This window comes from Schistocerca americana, chromosome 5, assembly GCF_021461395.2.
Source record: "Schistocerca americana isolate TAMUIC-IGC-003095 chromosome 5, iqSchAmer2.1, whole genome shotgun sequence".
Taxonomy (NCBI): domain Eukaryota; kingdom Metazoa; phylum Arthropoda; class Insecta; order Orthoptera; family Acrididae; genus Schistocerca; species Schistocerca americana.
Window position 1 is genome coordinate 229,926,600 of NC_060123.1, and position 24,896 is coordinate 229,951,495.

At 43.9% G+C, this 24,896-nt stretch overlaps 1 protein-coding gene across 1 annotated transcript; it reads right to left on the bottom strand.

Annotated features, from left to right (window-relative positions):
* Window positions 1-2,099: 2,099 nt before the first annotated feature.
* LOC124616281 (solute carrier family 52, riboflavin transporter, member 3-A-like) lies at window positions 2,100-13,531 on the bottom strand. The gene is made up of 2 exons (XM_047144584.1): window positions 12,395-13,531; window positions 2,100-2,294 (listed from the first exon to the last, which is right to left on the bottom strand). Exons 1-2 carry the CDS (start codon window positions 13,529-13,531, stop codon window positions 2,100-2,102), a joined length of 1,332 nt encoding a protein of 443 aa, XP_047000540.1.
* Between the last annotated feature and the right edge of the window lie 11,365 nt (window positions 13,532-24,896).

The window sequence follows — 24,896 nt, forward strand, 5'->3', positions numbered from 1 at the left end:
ACGCTCCTATCTGTAGAATGCCAGTTTTGTTTCTCCTGTTGACGACATACTCCTGAGAAGTCGCCGCCCGGAGGTCCGAATGGGGGACTATTTTACCTCTGGAATATTTTGCCCAAAAGGACGCCATCATCATTTAACCAAATAGTAGAGCTGCATTTCTTTGGGAGAAATTATGGCTGGTTTGCCCTTGCTTTCAGCCGTTCGCAATACCAGCACAGCAAGGCCGTTTTGGTAGGTTTTACAAGGCCAGATAAGTCCATCATCCAGACCGTTGCTCCTGCAGCTACCCCTCCGTCGACGGCAAGGTGCATGGTTCATGAGGGAGAGGGAAGGGAATATTATACAGATAATTATTACTTTCGGTGCGTGTAATCACAACTGAATGAAACAAATATTTTCTTGTTTAAGGCGTTTCGCATTTATGATTTGCAAGGTATCTTTCATGACTTGGAATCTACACGTATACGTAAAAACAGTACATATAACGATATTAAAGCACGCACACGCACGCACACAAACACACACACACAAACACACACACACACACACACACACACACACACACACACGTCACAAAAGACCAAAACTAATAAAAGTAAATAAATAAAAAAGGACGAGATTTGCATAATCTCTCTCTCTCTCTCTCTCTCTCTCTCTCTCTCTCTCTCTCTCTCTCTCTCTCTCTCTAAAAATTTACGAAATTTTTGTGTAGAAGTTTATGCTGTCACTACATCATAGATAAGCAGAGGGTACCAGAACTGCTTATAACATCACTATAAAATGTTCATAATTTAAAGTAGGATAGTTTGAACACAAATGTGTATTTATTCCAGGTGAATGAAGATATCTTGCAAATAATAAAAGTGAAACGTGTACGCCACGAAAAACTTTTTTTCTTCTATTATGATTAGACAGATCTGACGTCATAATTATCAATAAAGTAGTGCATAAAACAGAGCAGTGTTATATCACCTATTATGATATGAATATTTTGATTTGTCACCACAAAACTGGGTTTGTGATACTGAGGCAATGTTAGGCATTTAACGATATACGTTTTAAAACTATCAATGACTACAGCGATCTAGGTGGCATGGGAACAGTGGGTGAATGCAGAGAGAGAGAGAGAGAGAGAGAGAGAGAGAGAGAGGAATCAGTTTGTTAATGTAATTTACATTCTTTCATTCATTAATGCTATTTAAATTTGCTCTTACATATTTAAAAAAGAAATTTTTCAGTGCTCTCATAAAATCATACATTAGACAAAAATTTGTGTAAATAAATATTTTAATTACACATCAGTACTTGTCAACACAACAGACTTTAATTCAGGAGAAAGTGAGTAACATTGCCTCTGCAACTTTTTGAATAATATAAAAAGTCAGACTGATAGCAAAACTAAATTTGAAAAAAGTACAAAATGTTTCTTCTTTACTCCTCTTCCAATTTAATTTTTATTTCACAGCTTGCGTTTAGAGTAAAGTAAGTATATACTCAATTCTTTTTAATTAAATTTTTCAGTGTTTCACAAACTCTTCTGTAAATGTTAAGTAGCCAGTCATGTTTAGATACAAATTATGTTAAATACTCTATAAACTGATTAGCTGGTCATTATTGTAATACGTTGTAAAGATGAGCCACGGAACACACAACAAATAAAATTTACTTATACTATTGAAACAGATGACTCGATGTTTTCCCAGAGGTAATCAGCCACCAAGCACTGAATTGTTTTTAGACTGGGTGCATCCTCTGTCAGGTTGTTGCATGTCTGTATTCCCTCGAGTCTAGTTACTCATAAAAGCTGCACACCTTCTGATGTGGAGCTGGCAGCATCTAACAGACAGGGCATGGAACAGCATTTCACGTCCTCATCATTTTAATTCACAGTATGATCTGTGTCTTGCTCGTTTTCTTTCGTCTATGAATTTTATCCAATAATGTTGCGACGTCTTATAGCAGCCCAAATAATATTTATCTTAAATATCAGGGTGCATATCTTACGGATAATTATCTGTAGCTTCAGACATTCTTTGCTGTTTCAGAGCACTAACGCATGCTGTGTTTTTCACTGGGCAGTACACTGCCTATTCTGCAGCTCAGCATGACGTGTACGAGTGGAAGATGTCAGCGTAGTTCACAAGCAAGAAAGTGGTCACAGAGGCTGTGGCAGCGCCGAGCTGCAACATGGCGCCGCACCAGAAAAGGCTGCGGCCTCCTTCCGTCCGGAAGATGGACGCTATCGCGAGCTTCACGTACGTAATTGCTCCCGTGAAAATTATCCATGATATGACCTGGAATCAAGCAAACGTAGGTACTTTTAGTATCAGGAAACAGTATTGAAGCGAGGAAAGTTTCTTCTTTCTTCACCAGGCATACCTCGTGCAGGATACGTACGGTGGACGATGCGCAGTGACCAGCTTTCGTCCAAAGCACTGGTCGAGTTCATTCGTTTGTTCTGAATGGAAGACCCAACAGCGTCTGAAATCTTTCGGCCGGTCAGCGATGACAGAACCGAGCCACACATCCATCAATCTTTCTCAAACGATCTTACAAAAACTATTAGATAAAAAAATCATTTTGGCTTCCTTTGTATGTCAGACTCATGATAGCGTGCCCATCGTTTCGTTAACGGTCATAGTTATTGCGATATTTACGTGGAAGTAAGACACTGCACGAAATTGGAAAAAGTTTGTAATGAAAAACAGAGGACACTAAGATTTTGCGTTTGGTGCATGTTACATAATATGTTGCAGCGTATGAAATTTAGCTGATATATTGAATTTTTCTTTAAACTTGGATGGAGGTCTGTCTGTCACCAATTTCGAGAAAATTGATCTGACGCAGCACACTAATTTGCGATCGCGCCGCGCCAGCGATAAAGCCAGAGTGAAAAATCCGCTACATTCCTCATATGTCAAACGATATGAGATACCGTAATCAGATTTTGGATGCAAAACTTCATTATCTACCGTGTTATTCCACTAACTACAGACTTTTTCGATGAAAGAATGCAATTTTTAAGGGCCATTAATAGCTGGTGAAACGAGAAATGCTGTGGGTTTTGGAACAACGTAAGTTAACACATTTTTTTTACCGAGAATGCGCTTTTTCATAAGCAACTGACCTTAATTTTCTTCAGTTTCTCGCTTAATAAACTTAGTAAAACGATTTTTCATTTTTTTTTTTTTTTTTTTTTTTTTTTTTTTTTTTTTTTTTTTTTTTTTTTTGCAGTTGCGTCTGCAGAACATGTTAGTGAGGTGAGACTGTGTAAATTCCACTGCGTTTTACAAAAGAAACAAATTTTGACATGGCAGCCAGAGAAATGTGTAGTTTTTACTCAAAATTCGCCACTCTAGATGCTTCTCAGAAAGCTACATATGGCTAAGAAGCCAGGCTAAAATAATCGGTGCATTTTCGCCAAAATTCTTTTTAGATACTAACCAAAGCAGAGGTGACAGTCTTTTTGAATGGCCACCATGTAAACGTGGGCGTGGAGGGCCCCATTTAATATTTACAGAAAATGTGAGCATAGGTTTCAGTTTAGAACGACACTTCCCCTGCATCGCTCAGCATAGCCCTGACAACGCCTGCCTGTAAACCCCCCCCCCCCCCCCCACCACCACCACCACCACCACCACCACCACTCTCCAGACGTGCCACGCCGTCTGTGCACGCAGCGGCCCCAGTCTTATGTGGGCACTATGTGTGATGCCTTGGAAGAATTTTTGCCAATATAATCCACGGCGAGTGTTCAACACAAACGAAAGGAGCATCAGTTTCCCAATATATCGCGACTGCAGATGCAGGTGTTTGGATACATTTTCCGGAAAAGTCGGCGATATTATTTATGTAGCAGATTGTTTCGCGTTCGGTTGCTGAACGAATCACTAAAACGAGTACGGTACAACTGGTGTTCAGCTGAAATCGTACGATTTGGTTGTGATAATAGACTCATCTGTAACTTGCCAAGATGTCTAGGTAAGACTGTAAGGTGACAATTTCATCGAGAGACAGCAAATCCAACGTATGCGAATTCCAAATAAAGCTTCTTGTAACAGACTGACCTGTAGCGTAGCCCAATGCGCCGTGTTTACGCGGTCGATTTCGGGAACTCTATATAGATATGCTGTTATTCTAGAGTGCACAAAGTTTCAATAGTTTTGCCGAATTTTATGAAGAAAAAAATAGTAGGGAAAATTTTATTACTTTTCTAAAAAATATTTCCCAGTTTGCGAAAAAATAAATATCGCATTTCTGAATAACTCCCCAAGGGTTCTACAGAAAATTCATTCCAAATTTTAGACAACATATCTAGTTTTGTACATCTTAAGGTACTACACCAATGATAACTGTAACACATGGTGAGAAAATAATGGACACGGTGGAAACTTTAAAATTTTTTGCTGTCCATACTGATGAGAATTTAAACAGCAAAAAACTACTTTTGGAACTCCTAATGAGGGTTTTTGTGCAGATAATAGTTTAAGACATAATTGTAATACTGTAGGACCCATTTTTATCACATAAGCACTACATAGAGCGACGACTGCAGAAGGGCACCGAGTGAACGAGCATAACGATGCTTTTCAAACCAACATGAGTAGTATTGTTGTGTCCGCTCCTTGCATCCTTTCTGTCTGACGTTTTATTCGTTGTATGATTGTTATCTACTTCATTAAGAATAACTTTTAAGCCTTCCACTGCTGGGGACGTGTATACACGTCATGCCACGCCGTTACCCAAGTGTTGTGAACGGGTGCACACACGCCACTTGGATTTTCCAATAGCGCTATGGACACTATGGAATGTGTCCTGAGTAATCTACTTCTCACTGCTACGGACGAAGTACTTCCATATGTCAGTAAATAAAAAAGTTTCGAGTGTTTACTATACAACATATGTGCCTCGTTGCGTGCTACCATTAGCAGTAAACCTCGTTTCGATATCGTGAATCATTTGAGATATGACGATGCGCAAGAACATGAATGGGCACGTCGAACGCGACCATCCCTTCGGATAACACGAGAACGAAATGAGATATCTTTCTGCTCTAAATTTTAACTAAGATTTCAATATCTTATCTACATTTCATTTAGTGCACTGTGTGAGCTAAAATCAACAACACGCAAAGTTTACGCAATGCGTTTGTATCCCTGCAAAATCATTAAAATTGCGTGTTATGTTTTATTTACTCTTTACACTTTCATTCGAGGCGATCAACGGATCACAATCAAACATCTCGCTGCACAGTTGGGCTCTCTGTTGATAGTGTTAACACATTGGTCCACCAGTTGGAGTACTCAAAGGTGTGCGCCCGCTGGATTCCTCGCCGCCTAATAGAAGACCGTGAAGAGCAACGGAGGACCATCTGCGCGGAATTGTTTGCGCATTACGAGGCTGATCGTGACTAGTTTTTGTCAAAAGTCGTCACAGACGATGAAACGTGGGCTCATCGGTTCGAAGCGGAAAAAGACGACTATCCATGGAGTGGCAATACAGTATCTTTCCCCCGAAGAAAAAGTTCAAAGCCGCACTCACAACCGGTAAAGTCATAGCGAAGGTCTTCTGGGACTCTGAAGAGATTATTCTGGTTGATGTCCTCCCTCATGGTGCAACGATCAACTTAGAGTGTGTTGTACTACCCTCAGGAAATTGAAGAAGCGACATCAGCTTGTTCGCCTCCACAAACGAACTCCTCCTTCTCAATGACAACGCAAGGCCTCACACAAGTCTACGCATCCGTGAGTAGCTCAGAAAATTTCAAAAAATAGTTCAAATGGCTCTTAGCACTATGGGACTTAACATCTGAGGTCACCAGTCCCCTAGAACTTAGAACTACTTATGCCTATCTAACCTAAGGACATCACACACATCCATGCCCGAGGCAGGATTCGAACCTGCGACCATAGCAGTCGCGCGGTTCCAGACTGAAGCGCCTAGAACCGCCCAGCCACAGCGGCCGGCCCCACGGTCAGTCCGAGAGCCATCAGTGTATACAAAGGTACTGTCGTTAATTTCCATGCGAAGGTCGTGAAACTGAAGGCGATAGACCGAGGCTGGAGTAGTGTCCTTAGGAAGCGAATGAAGGAGAAGCTTAACATGGGCCGCTTCACAAAGTCAAGGTGGTGAAAGGTTCACACCCACTGGGAAAGCTGCAGGTAGCATGAAGTGAAGCCGCCGAAACAAATGGCGAAAGCGGACTCAAGGAGGTAACAGAGAAGAGGGATGAGCCCCATACTGACGATCTAAGGAATCATCAAAGAAGGAGGCATAGGAGGGCATGGCAGACAAACGGCATGCATACCTGCTAATGAGAACGTCACGGTGGTAGGACAGTGGTAGTTCAGAACTTCAGCTGGGCTGGTGTAAAAGGCGCCCATGGCCAAACGGTTGGATAGTGTTGAGAAGACATGAAAGGATTGGACATGCAGATGTATAAACAAAGCACCCATAGTCGAGTTTCGAACGGACAAGGGACCGGTACAAACGGAGGAGGGTGGTTTAATCGTCACCCCTAGAAGTGCAATTGAGGACACATAGGACACTGAGGGACTGCGTACCTCGGGCTGCCAAGTAAGAGGCATGGGAGGACCAAGAGAATTTCCTATCGATCATAAGCCCCAGGAATTTTGTAATGTCAACGAACGGAAGGGCAACAGGCCCCAGATGTAGAGATTGTGGGAGAAACCACATGCGCCGCCAGAAATTCATACAGACGGTTTTGTCAGTGGAAAAGCGAAAGCCATTGGCGATGCTCCAGGAGTGAAGACGATCACGACAGCGCTGAAGACGCCGCTCAGTGAGACAGGTCGGCGGAGAACTGCATTAGATGGCAAAATCATCGACAAAAAGGAAGACGGAGACGCCCAGCGGGAGACCGGCCATTATAGGGTTAATGGCAATACCAAAGAGGATGGCGCTCAGGACGGAACCCTGAGGCACACCATTTCCCTCAATAAATGTGTCCGACAAGGCAGAGCCCACATGCACCTTGAAAATTAGGTATTGTAAAAATGCCCAAAGAAAACATGGCAGGCGCCCATGGAAGCTCCACGTGTAAAGAGTACAGAGGATACCAGTTCTCCAGGAGGTGTCGTAGGCCTTCTCCAAATCGAAAAACACGGCCACAGTCTGGGATTTCCGTAGAAAACCATTCATGACATGGGTGGACAAAGTAACGAGGTGGTCAACTGCAGAACTCCGTGCTCTAAATCCACACTGTGCATTCGAGAGTAAATGGCGAGACCCGAGCCACCACACCAGCCAGGCATGAATCATATGTCCCATCACCTTGAAAACGCAGCTGGTAAGAGAGATGTGGCAGTAACTAGAAGGACGGGCTTAAGCCGTCGACACACGGACCGTGCTGTCGAACGTCAACGTTGATCGTGCGAAGTTAAACGTGCTGCTGAACGCTCAGGAACGATGCGACTTGTGCATACGGTACGTGGGCCCCAACGTGGTATACGCGACCACAACGCACTCCAGCGGCAGTTGCGGGATGTTTCTAGTTCGTAAATCACACTGTTTACTAAACGGGCGCGCGTAAAATTCTCACGTTAGCTCTATTAAAACGCACATTTCCTCCATAGTCCACGAAAAGGAAAGTACCATGTCCTTATTGATTGGACACAGGCTTATAAAAGTTCCATTACGAACAGAGCGATACAAATTTGCAATACTTCTCCACATATGAACATTATTTCATCATTTCCACATTTTAGTAAAACCCCAAGGTCAGTCTTACTTGATCACTGTTCCTACCCAGTGGCAGAATCTTTGCAATATGTGAATTACGAAGCGTAAAAGAGAAAGTAGCAAAATACCTTTATAAAATTAGCGCAAGCTACACTGTAGATTAAGCCAATCGAACAAACTCACCCCCCGAAAAAAGGTGATATTTGCATATCATCAAATATTATAGTATATGCTTATATTAAAATACTAATAAAGTATCAGAACCTAAAAAACCCAAATACTAGGAAAAAAATTTAAAAGTTCCGAGACCAGAACCACTGCCCTCGCTTTTTTCTTGATAGAGATCGATGTTGCTACTCACTACGCTAAACCAGCAACACATTGGTAGTAACCAATCGTAGCATATTACCACTTGCTGAAAACTTTAATTGTAAACATGTTACTAATTGAAATTAATAATAACAAATTTTACCAAGAGCAATGGGTTTTGGGTGGAACATCAGTGTGTCGCTGCCTTCAAATAGCACACTCTCATAATACACAAGTTACAAAAATTATTTTGCCACGAATATGATTTTTCTCATTATTTTATGGGAATAAATCGCGCAACAGGTTTTCCAGTGATTCTCAATTTGCTGGTGCTCAGAAACGGCATTTATAGATATAGGCTTCAAATGAATGCCAATATGGCGCCTCACAAATCTGTGCTGAAGGCAGATGGCGTGCATGTGACGTAGGTGGCGTTGTGCCATCTCGTTGGTCAACGCTCAGACGCACGATCAGAATATCTGACTTGCTAGATATTGCTCTGCACGTTCGGAAAAACTCCCGAACGTGCTATTCCACGCTATGATGTCAGAAAATCGGCACGCTCAACGCTCAACGTTCTGATGCACGGTCCGTGTGCCGACCGCTTTAGGTATGGATATGACGGTGGCTTCACACCAGTGTCCAGGGTATGTGCCCTCAACCCAGATGCAGTTGTATGTGTTAAGCAGAAAGCGCTTGCCTGCAAGAGAGGTGCTGCAACATCTGAATGTGGATAGCGCCTGGCCCTGGGGCGGAGGACCTGGATGAACTGAGAGCATGATCAAGCTCCCTCATAGTGAAGGCAGCATTGTAGCACTCACGATTTGATGAAGAGAAGGGTATCGCCCGAGCCTCCTCCAATCGTTTCCGGTGGATGAATGCAGGGTGATAATGGGAAGAGCTCAAAACTTCCGCAAAATGGCGACCCAAGGAGTTGGAGATAGCAACAGGTTCCACGATGACATCGGCACCTACTGTCAGGCCGAAAATGGGGGAATGGATCTTGGTTGCAGAGAGCCGTCGGAGGTTGGCCCACACGACAGAGAAAGGTGTAGAACTGTTAGAAGAACTAGTGAATGAAATCCAACTAGCTCTTTTGCAATCCCGAAAAACTCGACGACACTTTTCACGCATATTTTTATAATGAATACAGTTTTCCAGTGTAGGGTGGCGGTTAAAAACGCGAAGAGCACGTCCCATGCGCGAATTGCGTCGCGGCATGCCTCAGTCCACCAAGGGACTGGGACACGACGTGGTAAAGAGGAAGTGCGAGTAAGAGAACGTTCTGCAGCAGTATGGATAACGTTGGTGAGATAGTCCACCTGGTCATCACAACTGAGAAAGTCTTGTCCGGCTAAGGTCGCCAGTGAGGAGAAAAGCTGCCAGTCAGCCTTAGTAAGCTGCCATTTGGGCATGCATGTACATGGGGTAGGAGTCAGCAGACAGAGCTTACAGGAACTGGTTGCTCGAGTAGGCATCAAAAAGAACGGACCACTCAAGACGATGGGCAAGCTGGGCAGTGCAAAGGGATAGTTCCAAATGGGAATAGATGTGCGAGGAGTCAGAAAGGAAAGTGGGTGCTCCAGGTTAAGGCAGAACAGGTTGAGTTGGGTAAGAAGGTCAGCCAAGAGGGCACCTTTCTGGCAGGTCCTGGGAGAACCCCAAATGGGTGATGCACATTAAAGTCACCGAGTAGCAAAAATGGGGGAGGTAGCTGCCCAATAAGCTGAATAAAGTCTGCCCTGTTGACGCTGAAGGATGGAGTTACATAAATGATACAGAGGGAGAAAGTCAGGTGGGGAAGGAAAAGGCGAATGGCAACAGCTTGAAGACAGGTCAGGGAGATGGGTTGACTATGAAGGTCATCCCGTATGAGCAGCATAACACCCCCATGAGATTGGATGCCGACCTCAGGGGGAAGGTCAAAACGAATCGGTAAGTAATGTGGAAGCTCAAAGCGGTCTTGAGGGCGCAATTTCGTTTCCTGAAGGCAGAGTACAAGGGGATGCTGCGTGCTAGAAGCAGCCATAAATTCTCTTTGTGGGACCGAAGGCCGCAAATGTTCCATTGGAGGACAATCATAAGGAAGAAGAGATGTAGGAGTGTGAACTCTGTGACTGCTGAGGGACAGCCGGTGGAGAGTCAGTACTACAGGGCACAGAAGCGGGAGGGTCCTGCTCCGTGGGGTCCACAGAAGCATTGGCGTGCTTGTGCGGTCGGTCTGTGGAGCCCAATGCTGAAAAACGGTTGGTGGTGCGCACTGGCGAGATAGAGGCTGGCCGGGCTAAATGACCACGTGGCGACACCATCGAGCAGGATCTTCGAGTTGGTGAAGGAGAAGACCATTAGTCTTTAGCCGAGTTCTTCGAGCCCTTCTGGTTACAAGAAGACTTGGGTGTTGTTAGCCTGGAGGGACTGAGGAAGTCTTTTTGGGAGTACTCCTCCTCTCCTGCCTGCTGGTTGTGTAGCAGGTAGCTTCACCCCTTTAGGCGACAGTTTGTTGCACAGCGGGGCGCGGGGACAGCGATGCCACCATGACACTGGGCGACTTCACAACTTCAGAGCCAAATTTGAGGTCGCATGTCTGCGTGGCCATGTCCTTCATGGAGCGAGGGGTAACAAGAACTGAACTATAGGTGGCAGACCAGTAACTTGCAAGCTACTGGGTAAGGCACTTTTACCTCTACCCAAATCTCTTTAACAGCCTGCTCATCCAGATACATGGGACAATTCCAGGAGGAGGTGGTCTGGCCGCCATTGCAGTTGATACAGCGGGGAGAAGGGGGCGGACATTCGCCCTCGAGTGCATACCTAGCACAGGTTACGCATTTGGCTGGGTGTTAACAATAAGTTCTAGTGTGAGTGGACCAATGACACTGATAACAGTGCATCGGATTCTAACTGTACAGCCGGACTGTGATGATTTCATAGCCTGCTTGGACGGCAGCACCACCCTATCAAAGGTGAGGAAAAGAGTGTGGGTGGGCACCAAGGAGGAATCGACCTTTTTCTTTACATGGTGGACGGCAATGACACCCTGATCAGAGAAGTAAGAGTGTATTTCAGCCTTGGTTAGACCATCAAGCAGCCTAGTGTAAATTACACCACCGGAAGAATTCAATGTTCTATGTGCCTCGACACGAACAGGGTAGCTGTGGACAAGTGAGGCAGCAAGTAGTAGTTGTGCTTGAGAATCAGAAGCCGTCTCCAAAAGCAAAGTGCCATTCCGTAAACAAGAGCAGGATTTCACAGGGCCAGCAATGGCATCAACACATATTTGAATAATAAACGGATTGACCATGGCAAAGGACTGACCATCTTTAGCACATGATACCACAAGGAACTGTAATGCAGTGGGATGGGTCTTCGAATCAGAAGGCTCATTACGTTTCTGTTTCGGCGACGTCGATGGAGAGAATGATTGACTCATCACAAGGGAATCCCCATGATTGCCAGCATCCCCGATGGTGCACTCCTTCCAACTGGGGGCCCCCTTCACAAGGGATCGCACCCACCTTAGGTGATTCTTAACATCTCAGGTCACACCTCCTGAACACCTGATGGAGGGACCACTTGGCAAGTTGGGAAGGTTACAGCTCAGGCAGTCACCCTTCCCTGGGCCTGGCCTGTGCCAGGGGGTACGTGTGAACCCTACCTGTCGACCTAGGGCTGGGAATTATGCGGTACCCAGTCACCTTTTATGCATCACACGCGTGGGCCAGCCTTCAGGATTGCACAGGGAGGAAGAAGAAAAAAAGAGGATCCTCAAACGCTGAAGCTGAGGAACCAAAGGGAAACAAAGAAAGGGAAAAGGAGCCAATAAGAAAGTTGAGACTGTTCGCAGGTAAGCGACAGAATGCAGAACAGTCCCAATAATACTCCTGACATGTTATCCAAGGGAGGGGAAAAAGAATAGCAAGAGGACAGACATACAGCATGGAAGGGAAAAAGTGGTGCAAAGGCTGGGGCCCCGTGGTAGCCAAGCACGAACCTACCAAAGAGTGGCGAGCCCTCCCCCCCAGGGGGGGGGGGGAGCTGTACGAGGATAATGGAGAGTATATTGGCTCCGACATCGACCAGTGGAGTGGTACCATGTGGGCATATGGGCCCTCCCAGTAAAGTGCTTAAGGCCATCGCACTGAATGGAGATTCTGTTGAAACATAGGGTTTTCTAGCCAAAAGAGTGGGGGATAATATGGTGCATTGGAGTCCTGAATAAAACCAACCTCCTTTTAAAAGTGTGTTACATTACTTACTGAATGCCCCTCTTACGTAGATAACGACACAGGTATTTTTTTTTTACACATTGCAATAATAAATCGCTGAGCCACACAGAGGTAAGTTATATTAACAGTGACACCATGTGGCGATAATTTATACTTACCACGAGGAACTGACCAATCGTGTAGCCAACCAGAGGTGGTGTCGGACTCATGAGTGCTAAGACAATGATGTAGACAGCAAAAATGCCGCTCATCACTGAGATCCCGGATATAGCTGTCACTGACGTCCTTGGATGAAAGAACTGTACGAAACATGCCAGTGGTTTTGCCATGGCAGACAAAGTCACCACCAAGTGATAGGTGACATTACCGTATGGTAGGCAGGAGTAAGACTGGATGCTGGGAAGCACACCGTATCCAAACGCTGCCGCTGTGGAGACTAGCACCATCAGATAGATGTAGGTACAGCGGGAAAGTGGCAGCGTGCCTTCCACATCCGACTGCTCGCTAGATTCTTCTGGAGTGTTATCTTCTGCGGTTTTGACTACACCTCCTTTTTTCGTATATTGCACCATTTGTGACTTGACTCTCTCAGCTTTGCAGCTTTCCAGATTGTTCAAAAGTGCGAAAGAGACGGTGCTGATGATAAGTATTACGAACATAATTACAATGAAAACAGTGGTTGAGAAATTTGGTGACGGTGTGTCCGACACAAGAATTGTGTAGAAGTCGTCAGGATTACTAGCATTTACGATAGTTTGATTCACACAACTTGGATTACCACCTACACCTTGTATAAGAGCGAGTACGCTTGGTAAGAAACCGCTGAGGCCCTCTCCGACAAAGTAGGATATAAGATACGTTTCTTTGTAGTTCCTCATGAAGGGCATGAAGAGCACAAGGCTGGTGCAGCCAACTAGAGCACAGAAAAACGTCAGTACGAACAAAGATGTGCTATGTTCTTCAGCGCCAAAGTACGTCGTCTCCCTGTATAGCAGTGCCATCAGCAAGAGCGCAATAGCGCCCATTATTAATACGCCGTAAATGATGAAGCTGTCTCTCAGCTTCCCTGGGAGAAATTTCTGCGACAGTCCGTACAGGATGGGCCCAATGTTTGCAATTTGTACGATGATAGTAATGTACGAGGGCAGGTTCCATCCTTCTGGCTGCGTCTGGACGAGCAACGGCAACTGGACGTACATTCCATTTACCGGCAACCACGTACCAATTCCAAACAACGTCGCGAGGATGTGCACCAGTATTTGCCTGTTCGACAGTCGTTTCAAGAGGAATGCCATGTCGATTTCACGTAGACTACTTCGTGGTAGATCAGGCGAGAGTAGGTGTCTTGTCTCCTTTATCTGCTTGTTTACAGGCAACCTGTGAAAGAAAAGAGTTTCATAAGCTACACTGGCAAAAGAGCTGCGGACTATTTAAATTATTCGGCATGTGAGGTTCAACGTCCAAAGTTACGGCTTTGTTACAGGTACTGTCTACAGGCACCAATCACAGCGCTCTGCCAGTGGATCCACTCCGAACAATATCCTGTAAATAATGTTGGTGGTTCCACCTTCGGGCACTACTTCAGATTCACAAAGATGGATCCACCTTCGGACGACTTCCGAACCCTATCCCAATCCTACTTCGGACAGCAACCCATGCGTGCTTTTTAACATATTTGCTATAATGGCTGGTTTGGCCACAGTATTTACCATAAATCTACACTCACTGCTTTGTACCTGCAAGTCAGCAGATGTCACCATACAGTGCAGAATAACAGAGTTCCCAAGACATTGGTCCACACGACGTATACCATGTCAGTTAATCAGTAGAAATAGAGCATCTACGATCAGTGTTCTGCAGGAAAGGGTAGATGGCGTAACGGGTTCAGAAGTCCCTTGAACCACCCACTCCACCACATAGCCTACAAGAACAGCAAGATGAAGCAAAGTTTGTGGCGTACCTGCCCTATGAAGGATCGATTTCTGGCAAAATCAGCAGTATTATAATGAAGTATAATATCAAGTGTGTATTCTGTCCACTTACCAAAATAAGAAGGTTACTGCGAAATGGGACTTGGGACTACGAAAAACAGGAATTTGTAATAATCTATGCCAGTGTAGCATGTAGTACACTACAGCAAATAGGACAGTGGACATCAGATGCAACGAACATCAGAAGTACACATGACTAAGACAGGCAATTAAATTCGCCATTGCCGAGAACTGTCGAACTGAATCGTTAACTATGGTTAACCGAGGGTTCTGGCCCTAACTATCAGACACTGGGACAGTATTATAAAAGAGACTATACAAATAAAATTGAAGTAAAACCTCATCGCTCCTGACGCTGGGTACTAATCAAGGAGAGCCTGGATTCTGCACTTCTGAAAACGCAAAGGGGGCAGCAGCAGAACTCTAGATAAAGAAGAACTGAGCATGTGGTCATGTGAAACGAACCCCAGGCATAGGACCAGGCGCACCAGACAGAAGATGGAACGCCGGAGTGGGTTCTAGCTGCAGCGGACGGCAAAGAGAACTCCTGGAAACACAACGGACCGGAAACGGAAAGCCAGCCCACAATCCGGCTCTTTGAGCCAAAGCGGGAACGAAAGAAGTGGGAGCTGCCCGCAGATGGAACGTCTGGAACGTTACCTTGGAGGGGGCAGAGCGTAGGTATAAATACTGGACCCATTCCATTTGAACATCGAGTATAAGCTGCTCGTTAACAGGCTGCAGGGTATCATGCAGGCAAAAATACAGACATCGAAAAACGTACAATGGGACCAAAAACTTTTTGAGCTGGATACCAGACGACCAAGAATGTGGATACTAGCTCGGCACTTCACGAGGGAGCGACACAGTTCACCTACTCTACATGGACTAGACGGACCTGTTTACTCTGGGGAGAAGGCAGAACTAATGGCCAGAACAGTAGCAGCGTCTGTCACACCGCATGTGACTCCCTCAGACCCATGAATTTACACTTGCAACAGAGCAGGTGCCAGGCATGCTACCACACATGAAGTCACACGGGCTATTAAGCACAACTCATCTACGAAAGCTACTAGTCATGATGGCATTCAAATCCGTGTCCTGAAGTTCACGGAAAAAGCCGTAGAATACATAACACATGATGCGAATGCCATCCTACGACACCAACACTTCCCTATCTTCTGGAAGGCGGCCGAGGTCCTGATGTTCAGGAAGCCAGGAAAAGATCACTCTCTCCACAAAATTACCGATCTGTCAGTACGCTGATCTCGCTCAGAAAAATTGTTGCAAAGGTAATATTGAAACGATTCCTTAGGCACTGCATTAACAACGACAGTCTGAGGCTGTCTTCAGGAATTAACACTCGACAACACAATTCCGCATGGGTGAACACACAGCAGACGGATACAACACAAGCGAAGCAACGGGGGCGGTGTTCCTAGACATAAAAAAAGTCTTCGACCGTTTCTGACAACGGCCTCATCGTTAGAATCAGCTGCGCTGGTTTTCCCGATGGTCTCGTACGCCTCATACACTCATATCTCAAGAGCAGGAGTTTCGACGTTGACATTCAGGACAAACAATCAATACGACATGGTATTCAAGCTGGAGTACGCCAAGGCAGCATCCTGGGGCCCCTCTTACTTAACTTCTACGTTAATGACATCCCAACAACACAGAACACTGTGGTTGCCATATACGCAGATGACAGTATTATTCTGGCGCAAGATTGGAAACCTTCAAACATGAAGGTAAACAGATGCGAGGCAGTTCTGGTCACACGCAGACCGAAACAACTTCGTAAACACCAGCAATGAAGAGACTACACTGAAGAACTCTACACACATGCCCCATACGTTTCCGGGAGAAAGTCAGATACCTCAGTGTTTGGATGGATTGGAAACATACACAGGGGCGACCACATACAATACGTTGCTGAAAAAGTACACACGAGGCTCAAAAAACCATACCCAAGGCTTAACGGAGAAAGAACAGTAAATAGGAGGATGTCGATGTCCATATATAGACACTTATTAAATACCTGATGACATACGCAACTCTAGTTGTAACACCATGGCTATAATGCTGTACGGATTTATTTTGCCTTTTACTTTGGTTTAATGTTACATCGTTGAGCCTCTGTAAATGTGTTTGATTGAATAGATAACACAAAATTGTTTACTCTTTTCTTTGTTTAAAACTTTGATGTCGTGGCTTGATTCTATGCAATGTGCTATATCTGTCATTTAAATTCTTTGTCCCATTTGGTGGGAACAAAACTTACTGTACATAATTGTAATTTCCGTGTGAATGATTTTTTGTAGAAATGTCAATATGTGCAAATCTTCTGTTTTATTTCATGTGTTTGGTTGCTGTTATGTAAACTGCTGATCCTCACTTAGGGTTCTTAGTTATTCTGTATGTAAAAGTTATTGTGGTTCCCCTCGGGAACGGAACTGTGTAGCGCGCGCAAATTGTGGTTGGCCTAAGTAGGAAAGGTGGAATTGAGAGTCAGTCGGGGACGAGCTACCAAACTGTGAACTGCCATGTAAAAGTTGCATATTGTGCTGGTTCCGAGAGAGGCTTTTTCTGCCGCTTTCCAATGCCTCGGATGGATGGATAAATAGCTGGAATGATTCTGGAATTGGTATCCATCATCGCCACCAAGAAGGGACAGAGTCCAGCAATTCTGCCTGCAAATCCACCTACCAACATGCAGTTGCCACCACATTGCGCAATCACTGTAATGGAATACTGTAATGATGTACAGTGAAGGATCAGCTTATTGGATGTGTTAGTGTGCTCAAATATAAGGTAATTTATAACTGAATTTATGTACCTACCTTGATTTTGTCCCTATCACAACACCTTTCAGGTTCCTCTCCATTTAAACTATGATTACTGAGTGTCCTAGTTTGTGGAAAAAATTAAAGCCTCAGAACATTAATTAATGTTGTTTGATCCTTGCTAAGAACGGAGTGTTCAGATTTACTGAGAGTTTAGTGAAATTGGGGAGGTAGTAAATGTAGTCTTGTGAAAGCCTCCTAGGGATGGAAACAGTCTAAAGTTTTGTGGAGTTTCAAAGTCTCCTATTTAATCATTTACTTGAAAGTAGAAGATTGTGGTAATAAAGACAATTTTCAGTTTCTTTTAAAGATTAAAAGCTCTTAAAACTGAGGTTTATAAAGTGTTGCTTGGTTAATGATCATAGTGCTGCCTGTAGTAAATTTTAAAAGGTGAGTCAGTTTCTTGTAAATTTGTCAACATTGTGTCTCACTGTAGTAAAAGTCGTGAACTGCATTTATGGAAAGTTATATACACATGCTTGCTAAGCACTTGTTTCTTTTGGGTATTGAAAGTGCATACTAATAGTGTAATAAAATCCACAGGTTATCCTTTACCATTATTTATGAAAACAATAATTTCTTTATTCAAAAGACAGTGAGAAGTAACCTGTTAGTGAATTCCATTTAACATTCATTCTAAACAGAATAGCATTTAGTTGAGAGATACTTAACCTGTGACCAGTTCATAATTTTGCAGTGAACTACATTTATAATTTCATGCCAGCTAGGAAAATGTTTGAACAATAATACTGAACCTATGTCTAATTAATGATCCTTCAGTGAATGTTAATAGTAATGTTATAAAGACCATTCAGTTTGAACAAGCCCTGAAAGTAATAGTGCGTTTCGGTATCTGTTATATTTTTGCAAATAGTTTGTGCTGCTCTAGCTGTTAGCTTCAATCTTACCGTTAACATATGTATGTGTCAGAGTTCATTGCACTCGCGTGTGGCCAAGTATAGGTTGTGTTTGCCCGTTAAAGTTACTCATACCTGCTTTCTTAAACGAGAACGTTAATCTTTCTCTTGCCTAATTAGGCTGGCGACCGTTTCCCTTATTCTTTAAACAGTATAGCTAGGCAAAAAGAGTTTGTTACTGTTCGAATATTTACGTAATTCTGACTTATTTCCGATAAGCCATCCCCGTTAGGTACAACACGGTCAGCTTAACAAAATTCCTCTCAGACGGTAACACTGCTCTGTTGCTCTATACCATAATTGTTTTAACTAGATAGTTTTATTTCACGACCTGCCTCCTACTTTAAGGTTATGGTATAGCAGTAGCATACAGTAGTGTTATATAGTCTCAGGATACGCAGCTCCAACATGTCTGTGCCACCTGCATGTCATACAGAAAAAAAGAGCTACGATTCATAAGCAATGCTCGACGATACACATGTACTGGGGACTTACATAATGACTACCGTCTCGGTACTCTTCCGGAGGTGTTTAAGAAACTCACCGCATAAATGTGCAGGTACTCTAGACACTAACAACCCCTTCATCCTGAATCCGGGGACTACTATCAGAGCCATAGGTGGAAGCATAACCGTTCAAAAACACTTTTCCGTAGGGAAAATTAACCATCTAAAGAAGGCTTAAACTGAGCACACGAACAGCACTATATTGTGAACCCATGTTTTGCAGCAAACTTGACTGGCATTGCCAGCTGAACTTATAAAGCCAACCAGACGGCTTAAACGGCCAGACCGAACACACAAGATACATATAAACCCCACACAACTCCACGTAACGAGTGGCCAATTTTATAATCAAACAGACCACTCATATGACGACACGGTATGTTATAAGAACGCTGACACTGCAGCTGGACGAGGAGATATCATCGGAGACCAGCTACAACGGTAATACCTTTCCACTAACGTATCCTAAGACCCAAGTATGAAGTGCCAAGACCCAAGTATGAAGTGCCAAGACCCAAGTATGAAGTGCCAAGACCCAAGTATGAAGTGCCAAGACCCAAGTATGAAGTGCCAAGACCCAAGTATGAAGTTCCAAGACCCAAGTATGAAGTGCCAAGACCCAAGTATGAAGTGCCAAGACCCAAGTATGAAGTGCCGCTACCAGCTTATTCCCCATGACACTTGCCATGGCACTTTTTTCCCCCTCTGCCCTTAAAATCGCTAGTCGTCAGTCGCTTCCAGTAAACTTTCTCCTAGATGGGACCGTGTTAGTGGGTGATCTTGCCCAGACGTACGGTCAACATCACAGACCCGCAAAAAAGTTTGGATATTTGTGGTAAGATCTTATGGGTGCTAAACTGTGGAGGTCATCGGTCACTAAGCTTACACGCTACTTAACCTAACTTACACTAAGGACAACACACACACACACACACACACACACACACACACACACACACACACACACACACACACGCCCAAGGGAGGACTCTAACCTCCGACGGGAGGAGCCACGCGAACGGTGACAAGACACCCAAGACCGAGCGGCTACCCCGTGCGGCATAGACCCGCATCCTGTGAAGCCTATATTTCATTACTTCCAACATGCAGAGGTGACAACTTTTTGTGATGATGACTAAGCTACTGTAGGCATGGAGGTGCTCCACTTCTCTCTCTACGTGACAGGCACCATCAGCAGCATCTGATGAAGACAACGACTCACGTTGGCGAAATATCGTGCAAGAACGACGCTGATACCCGGCAGAGTACCCAACACCTCATGATGTCATCAGATCCCCTGGAAAGTCTGAATAGTCAAGTCAAAAGACTACGAGAAGAAGGTGTACCAAAAATATCAGGAAGCTGGACAACCTTCAACAGAAGAAAGGGGGGGATGCTGAGTTCTCCCAGTATTCTGATGAGATGTCGAGATGGAGATGCAGTAACAGTTTTCTCCAGGATTACGCATCACATGAACTTCAGAGCGGAAAACAAGATAAAGCGTTGGATGAGCATGGCATTTGTGTGATATTTCTCAAGTGTGAGATCTGTATAAAACATGACTAAGAAGGGATATTGGACGTACCAGTTTGTTTGACCAGTGGGAGAGTATAACAGGTGCTGACAAAAATGAACTGGCAGGCTCTTGACGATAGACGGAAACTATCCCGAGAAGCCTACTAACAAAGTTTCAAGATTTATCAATTGAAGACGAAGTCTGAAAATGACTCGGTGATCATATCTTTGACACTTTATTTTACTGGTACGTCTTGACCACAAAAACGTTTAGGCACGGTACTCTCACCATTAGGCCTACAATTCTCATGTGTTTTCAAAGGTATTAATAATGCAATGGACAATGAATAGAAAAAGATCGCAATGAGACGTAGGAAGGAAACCTCCAATTTACAGGCGAAGAATTATACAGGAATAGACAAAAAGCGGGAAGGCAAAAAAATTTGCGGACAGGGTAGTTAATCTCACGAACATAAAAATGACGGATAATGAAATGGATAGTCTGAATAAGGCTTTACATTTTAGTATTACTCCGAAATCGAGGCCAGGCGTAATTAAAAATACTATTGCGGAGATAAAAGCTGCTCGTGACGCGGCTAAACTCAATAAATTTGATCAAATGGACATAGCAGTAAAATCTAACAAATGTACAGGGTTTTTTTCAAAATGACCGGTATATTTGAAACGGCAATAAAAAATAAACGAGCAGCGATAGAAATACACTGTTTGTGGCAATATGCTTGGGACAACATTACATTTTCAAGCAGACAAACTTTCGAAATTACAGTAGTTACAATTTTCAACAACAGATGGCGCTGCGGTCTGGGAAACTCTATAGTACGATATTTTCCACATATCCACCATGCGTAGCAATAATATGGCGTAGTCTCTGAATGAAGTTACCCGAAACCTTTGACAACGTGTCTGGCGGAATGGCTTTACATGCAGATGAGATGTACTGCTTCAGCTGTTCAATTGTTTCTGGATTCTGGCGGTACACCTGGTCTTTCAAGTGTCCCCACAGAAAGAAGTCACAGGGGTTCATGTCTGGCGAATAGGGAGGCCAATCCACGCCGCCTCCTGTATGTTTCGGATAGCCCAAAGCAATCACACGATCATCGAAATATTCATTCAGGAAATTAAAGACGTCGGCCGTGCGATGTGGCCGGGCACCATCTTGCATAAACCACGAGGTGTTCGTAGTGTCGTCTAAGGCAGTTTGTACCGCCACAAATTCACGAAGTATGTCCAGATAGCGTGATGCAGTAATCGTTTCGGATCTGAAAAATGGGCCAATGATTCCTTTGGAAGAAATGGCGGCCCAGACCAGTACTTTTTGAGGATGCAGGGACGATGGGACTGCAACATGGGGCTTTTCGGTTCCCCATATGCGCCAGTTCTGTTTATTGACGAAGCCGTCCAGGTGAAAATAAGCTTCGTCAGTAAATCAAATGCTGCCCACATGCATATCGCCGTCATCAATCCTGTGCACTATATCGTTAGCGAATGTCTCTCGTGCAGCAATGGTAGCGGCGCTGAGGGGTTGCCGCGTTTGAATTTTGTATGGATAGAGGTGTAAACTCTGGCGCATGAGACGATACGTGGACGTTGGCGTCATTTGGACCGCAGCTGCAACACGGCGAACGGAAACCTGAGGCCGCTGTTGGATCACCTGCTGCACTAGCTGCGCGTTGCCCTCTGTGGTTGCCGTACGCGGTCGCCCTACCTTTCCAGCACGTTCATCCGTCACGTTCCCAGTCCGTTGAAATTTTTCAAACAGATCCTTTATTGTACCGCTTTTCGGTCCTTCGGTTACATTAAACCTCCGTTGAAAACTTCGTCTTGTTGCAACAACACTATGTTCTAGGCGGTGGAATTCCAACACCAGAAAAATCCTCTGTTCTAAGGAATAAATCATGTTGTCTACAGCACACTTACACGTTGTGAACAGCACACGCTTACAGCAGAAAGACGACGTATAGAATGGCGCACCCACAGACTGCGTTGTCTTCTATATCTTTCACATCACTTGCAGCGCCATCTGTTGTTGAAAATTGTAACTACTGTAATTTCGAAAGTTTGTCCGCCTGAAAATGTACTGTTGTCCCAAGCATACTGCAACAAACGGTGTATTTCTATCGCTGCTCCTTTAGTTTTTATTGCCGTTTCAAATATACCGGTCATTTTTGAAACACCCTGTATATGCAAAGTAGATCGTTACGACCGTAAAAGTGCGAAACATTTAGAAGCACTAAAAAGCCTAAATCAAAAATTGAACCTGACTGGCATTGCCAGCTGAACTTATGAAGCCAACCAGACGGCTTAAACGGCCAGGCCGAACACACTAGATACAAATAAAACCCACACAGCTCCACATAACGAGGGCTTTAGTTACGAGGGCTGACAAAGGAAATTCGGTTGTCGTGATTTATGATTGCGATTACATCCAAAAAACCAAAATGATTTCTTGCAGATAATACGAATAACATTGTTGAAGTTGCGAGAAATCCTGTGAACAAATTTCAGTCAGATATAAGGAAAACAATTGAGAACAGTATCTTTTTGTTTCCAGATGAAAAAGACAAACTAAGATTAAAAATGATGAATCCGTCCATTCCTGTACTTCGATCGCAGATTTAATTACACAAGAGGGAGGAACCGATTCGGGCCATTAATAATAAAATGTCGTGTCCCAATTAGAAATTGAACCGGGAATGCAACAAGAAACTAAGAGCAGCATGTACTTATAAAAAATCATTCAATGTCAAGAATAGTTAGGAATTTGCGAATGAGATTAAGGATGTACCAATCCCAGATGGAGCTACATTGGCTTCTTTTGACATCGTTAACATGTATACCAACGTCCCAGTAAACGATACGTTGGAGATAAGGAAGAACTTGCTAATGTATAAGAAGATTAGTCACGGCGAAATAGAACTTTTGGAAATTTTAGAACTTGTGTTGTCATTTAATTATTCCAAGTTTAACGACAAAAAAAAAAAAAAAATTATCGGAAGGACGGACTCGCAATGGGCGACAGTCTGTCTGGAACTTTAGCTGAGATTTTTGTAATTTAGGTAGAAAATACGTTTTTTGATCAAAATCCTGACGTCTGTGAAAAAACTGTTACAGACGTTACGTAGACGATATTATACTACTGTACAAAGGTGACGAGAGTGAAATATGCGAGGTAGCAGAAAGAATGGGTAGGATGCACGAAAAAATTAAATTACAGTGGAACAGGAAGAAGGAAGAAGTATCAGTTTCTTCGATCTTAGGTTAACTAAAAGGGATGGAAGGCATAAGATTAGCATATTTAGGAAGACGATGGCCACTGACACGATTATAAATGCGAAATCCTGTCACCCCAAGAAGCATAAATGGACATACTTCAGAGCAATGATCAACAGGATGCTAAAACTGCCTCTGACACCTAATGACGAGGTTGAAGAATTAAGTGTGATCAGACAAGTGGCCAAGGCAAACGGATTTAAGAATCTTGATGTAATGAAGCTTTATTACAAACTAAAATAAAAAATATGCGACAAGGAGACAACGGAACCAGTGGGCAAGAAGTTTGTTGCCATGGCCGGCCGGGGTGGCCGAGTGGTTCTAGGCGCTGCAGTCTGGAACCGCGCGACCGCTACGGTCGCAGGTTCAAATCCTGCCTCGGCCATGGCTGTGTGTGATGTCCTTAGGTTAATTAGGTTTAAGTAGGTTTAAGTAGTTCTAAGTTCTAGGGGACTGATGACCTCAGAAGTTAAGTCCCATAGTGCTCAGTCATTTGAATCATTTTTTGTCTTCGCGCGATACAAATTTGAATGGACCGAGGAAAAGCCCTAACAACTGGTAGAATTCGATGTACTCTCTGTCATGCACTTTGGATGGTGTAGATGTAGAAATGCTCTTACCTATAGGCTCTGTGTCACGTCACTCACAAACTGAAAATGGTGTTTGGCATTTTACACCTTGGGTACTGTAACACACTCCCCACGCCCACTTATTTCTTTGAATAACTGAATTATTCACTCAAGTTTTACGCCATTCGGACAAGTGAAAGTGGTTCATTAGATGAAATTGAACACTGTGCGTAAACCACAGCCCACACTGCATTTTTATGGACAGGAAACAATGGACCTAATATATGTTACTAAATAATAAGTCACTCAAATTAAATTGTCTATTCTTGTTGCAAAATTATGGACTCCGTTTAATCTTTCTCATTCCAACATCCTACGTAGCCACGTGAGTTGCTGTGAATCATTAAATAAAACTTCCTGGCTAAGAGGCCGTGGTCGAACAGTATAAATTCTTCCTCCTGACGTTTCGTTACCAACTGCGAGCCCCAGCTCCCGAGGTGGACCAACGACTGTCGTTGGTTCACCTCGGGAGATGTTGCCCGAATTTGGCAACGAAACGTCAGGAGGAACAATTTCTACTGTTCGACCACGGCCTCTTAGCCCGAAAGTTTTAATTCGTGAAGATGCCGGCCATGAAATCCTACACCTTACGAGTTTCTGTTAACTATTTCACTATATAAATTTTCCAGTTATTTAACTATTTCACCCAGAATTATTCAAGGCTTCTCTCGATATTCAACTTTCATGTACTGTCGCTTATGAAATTAGTTTACTGTGTGCTACTAATGGCTGCTCAGTAATCTTGAAACTGCTGAAAACACTCCATTCCACACACTTTGCTTCACAAATTACTTCCCAGAAATATTCGATCAGGAACATCTGAAATCTTCGATAAGCAACGACGTCACGGCTGTTAAGTTTCTAGACGTGCAGCTTTATCGACTTTAGGTCCACGAACTAATGCAACGGTGACCCAGCCATTACAGTGTTGATTGGCGTCATTGTTGCTAAGGGTAAAGTTCAAA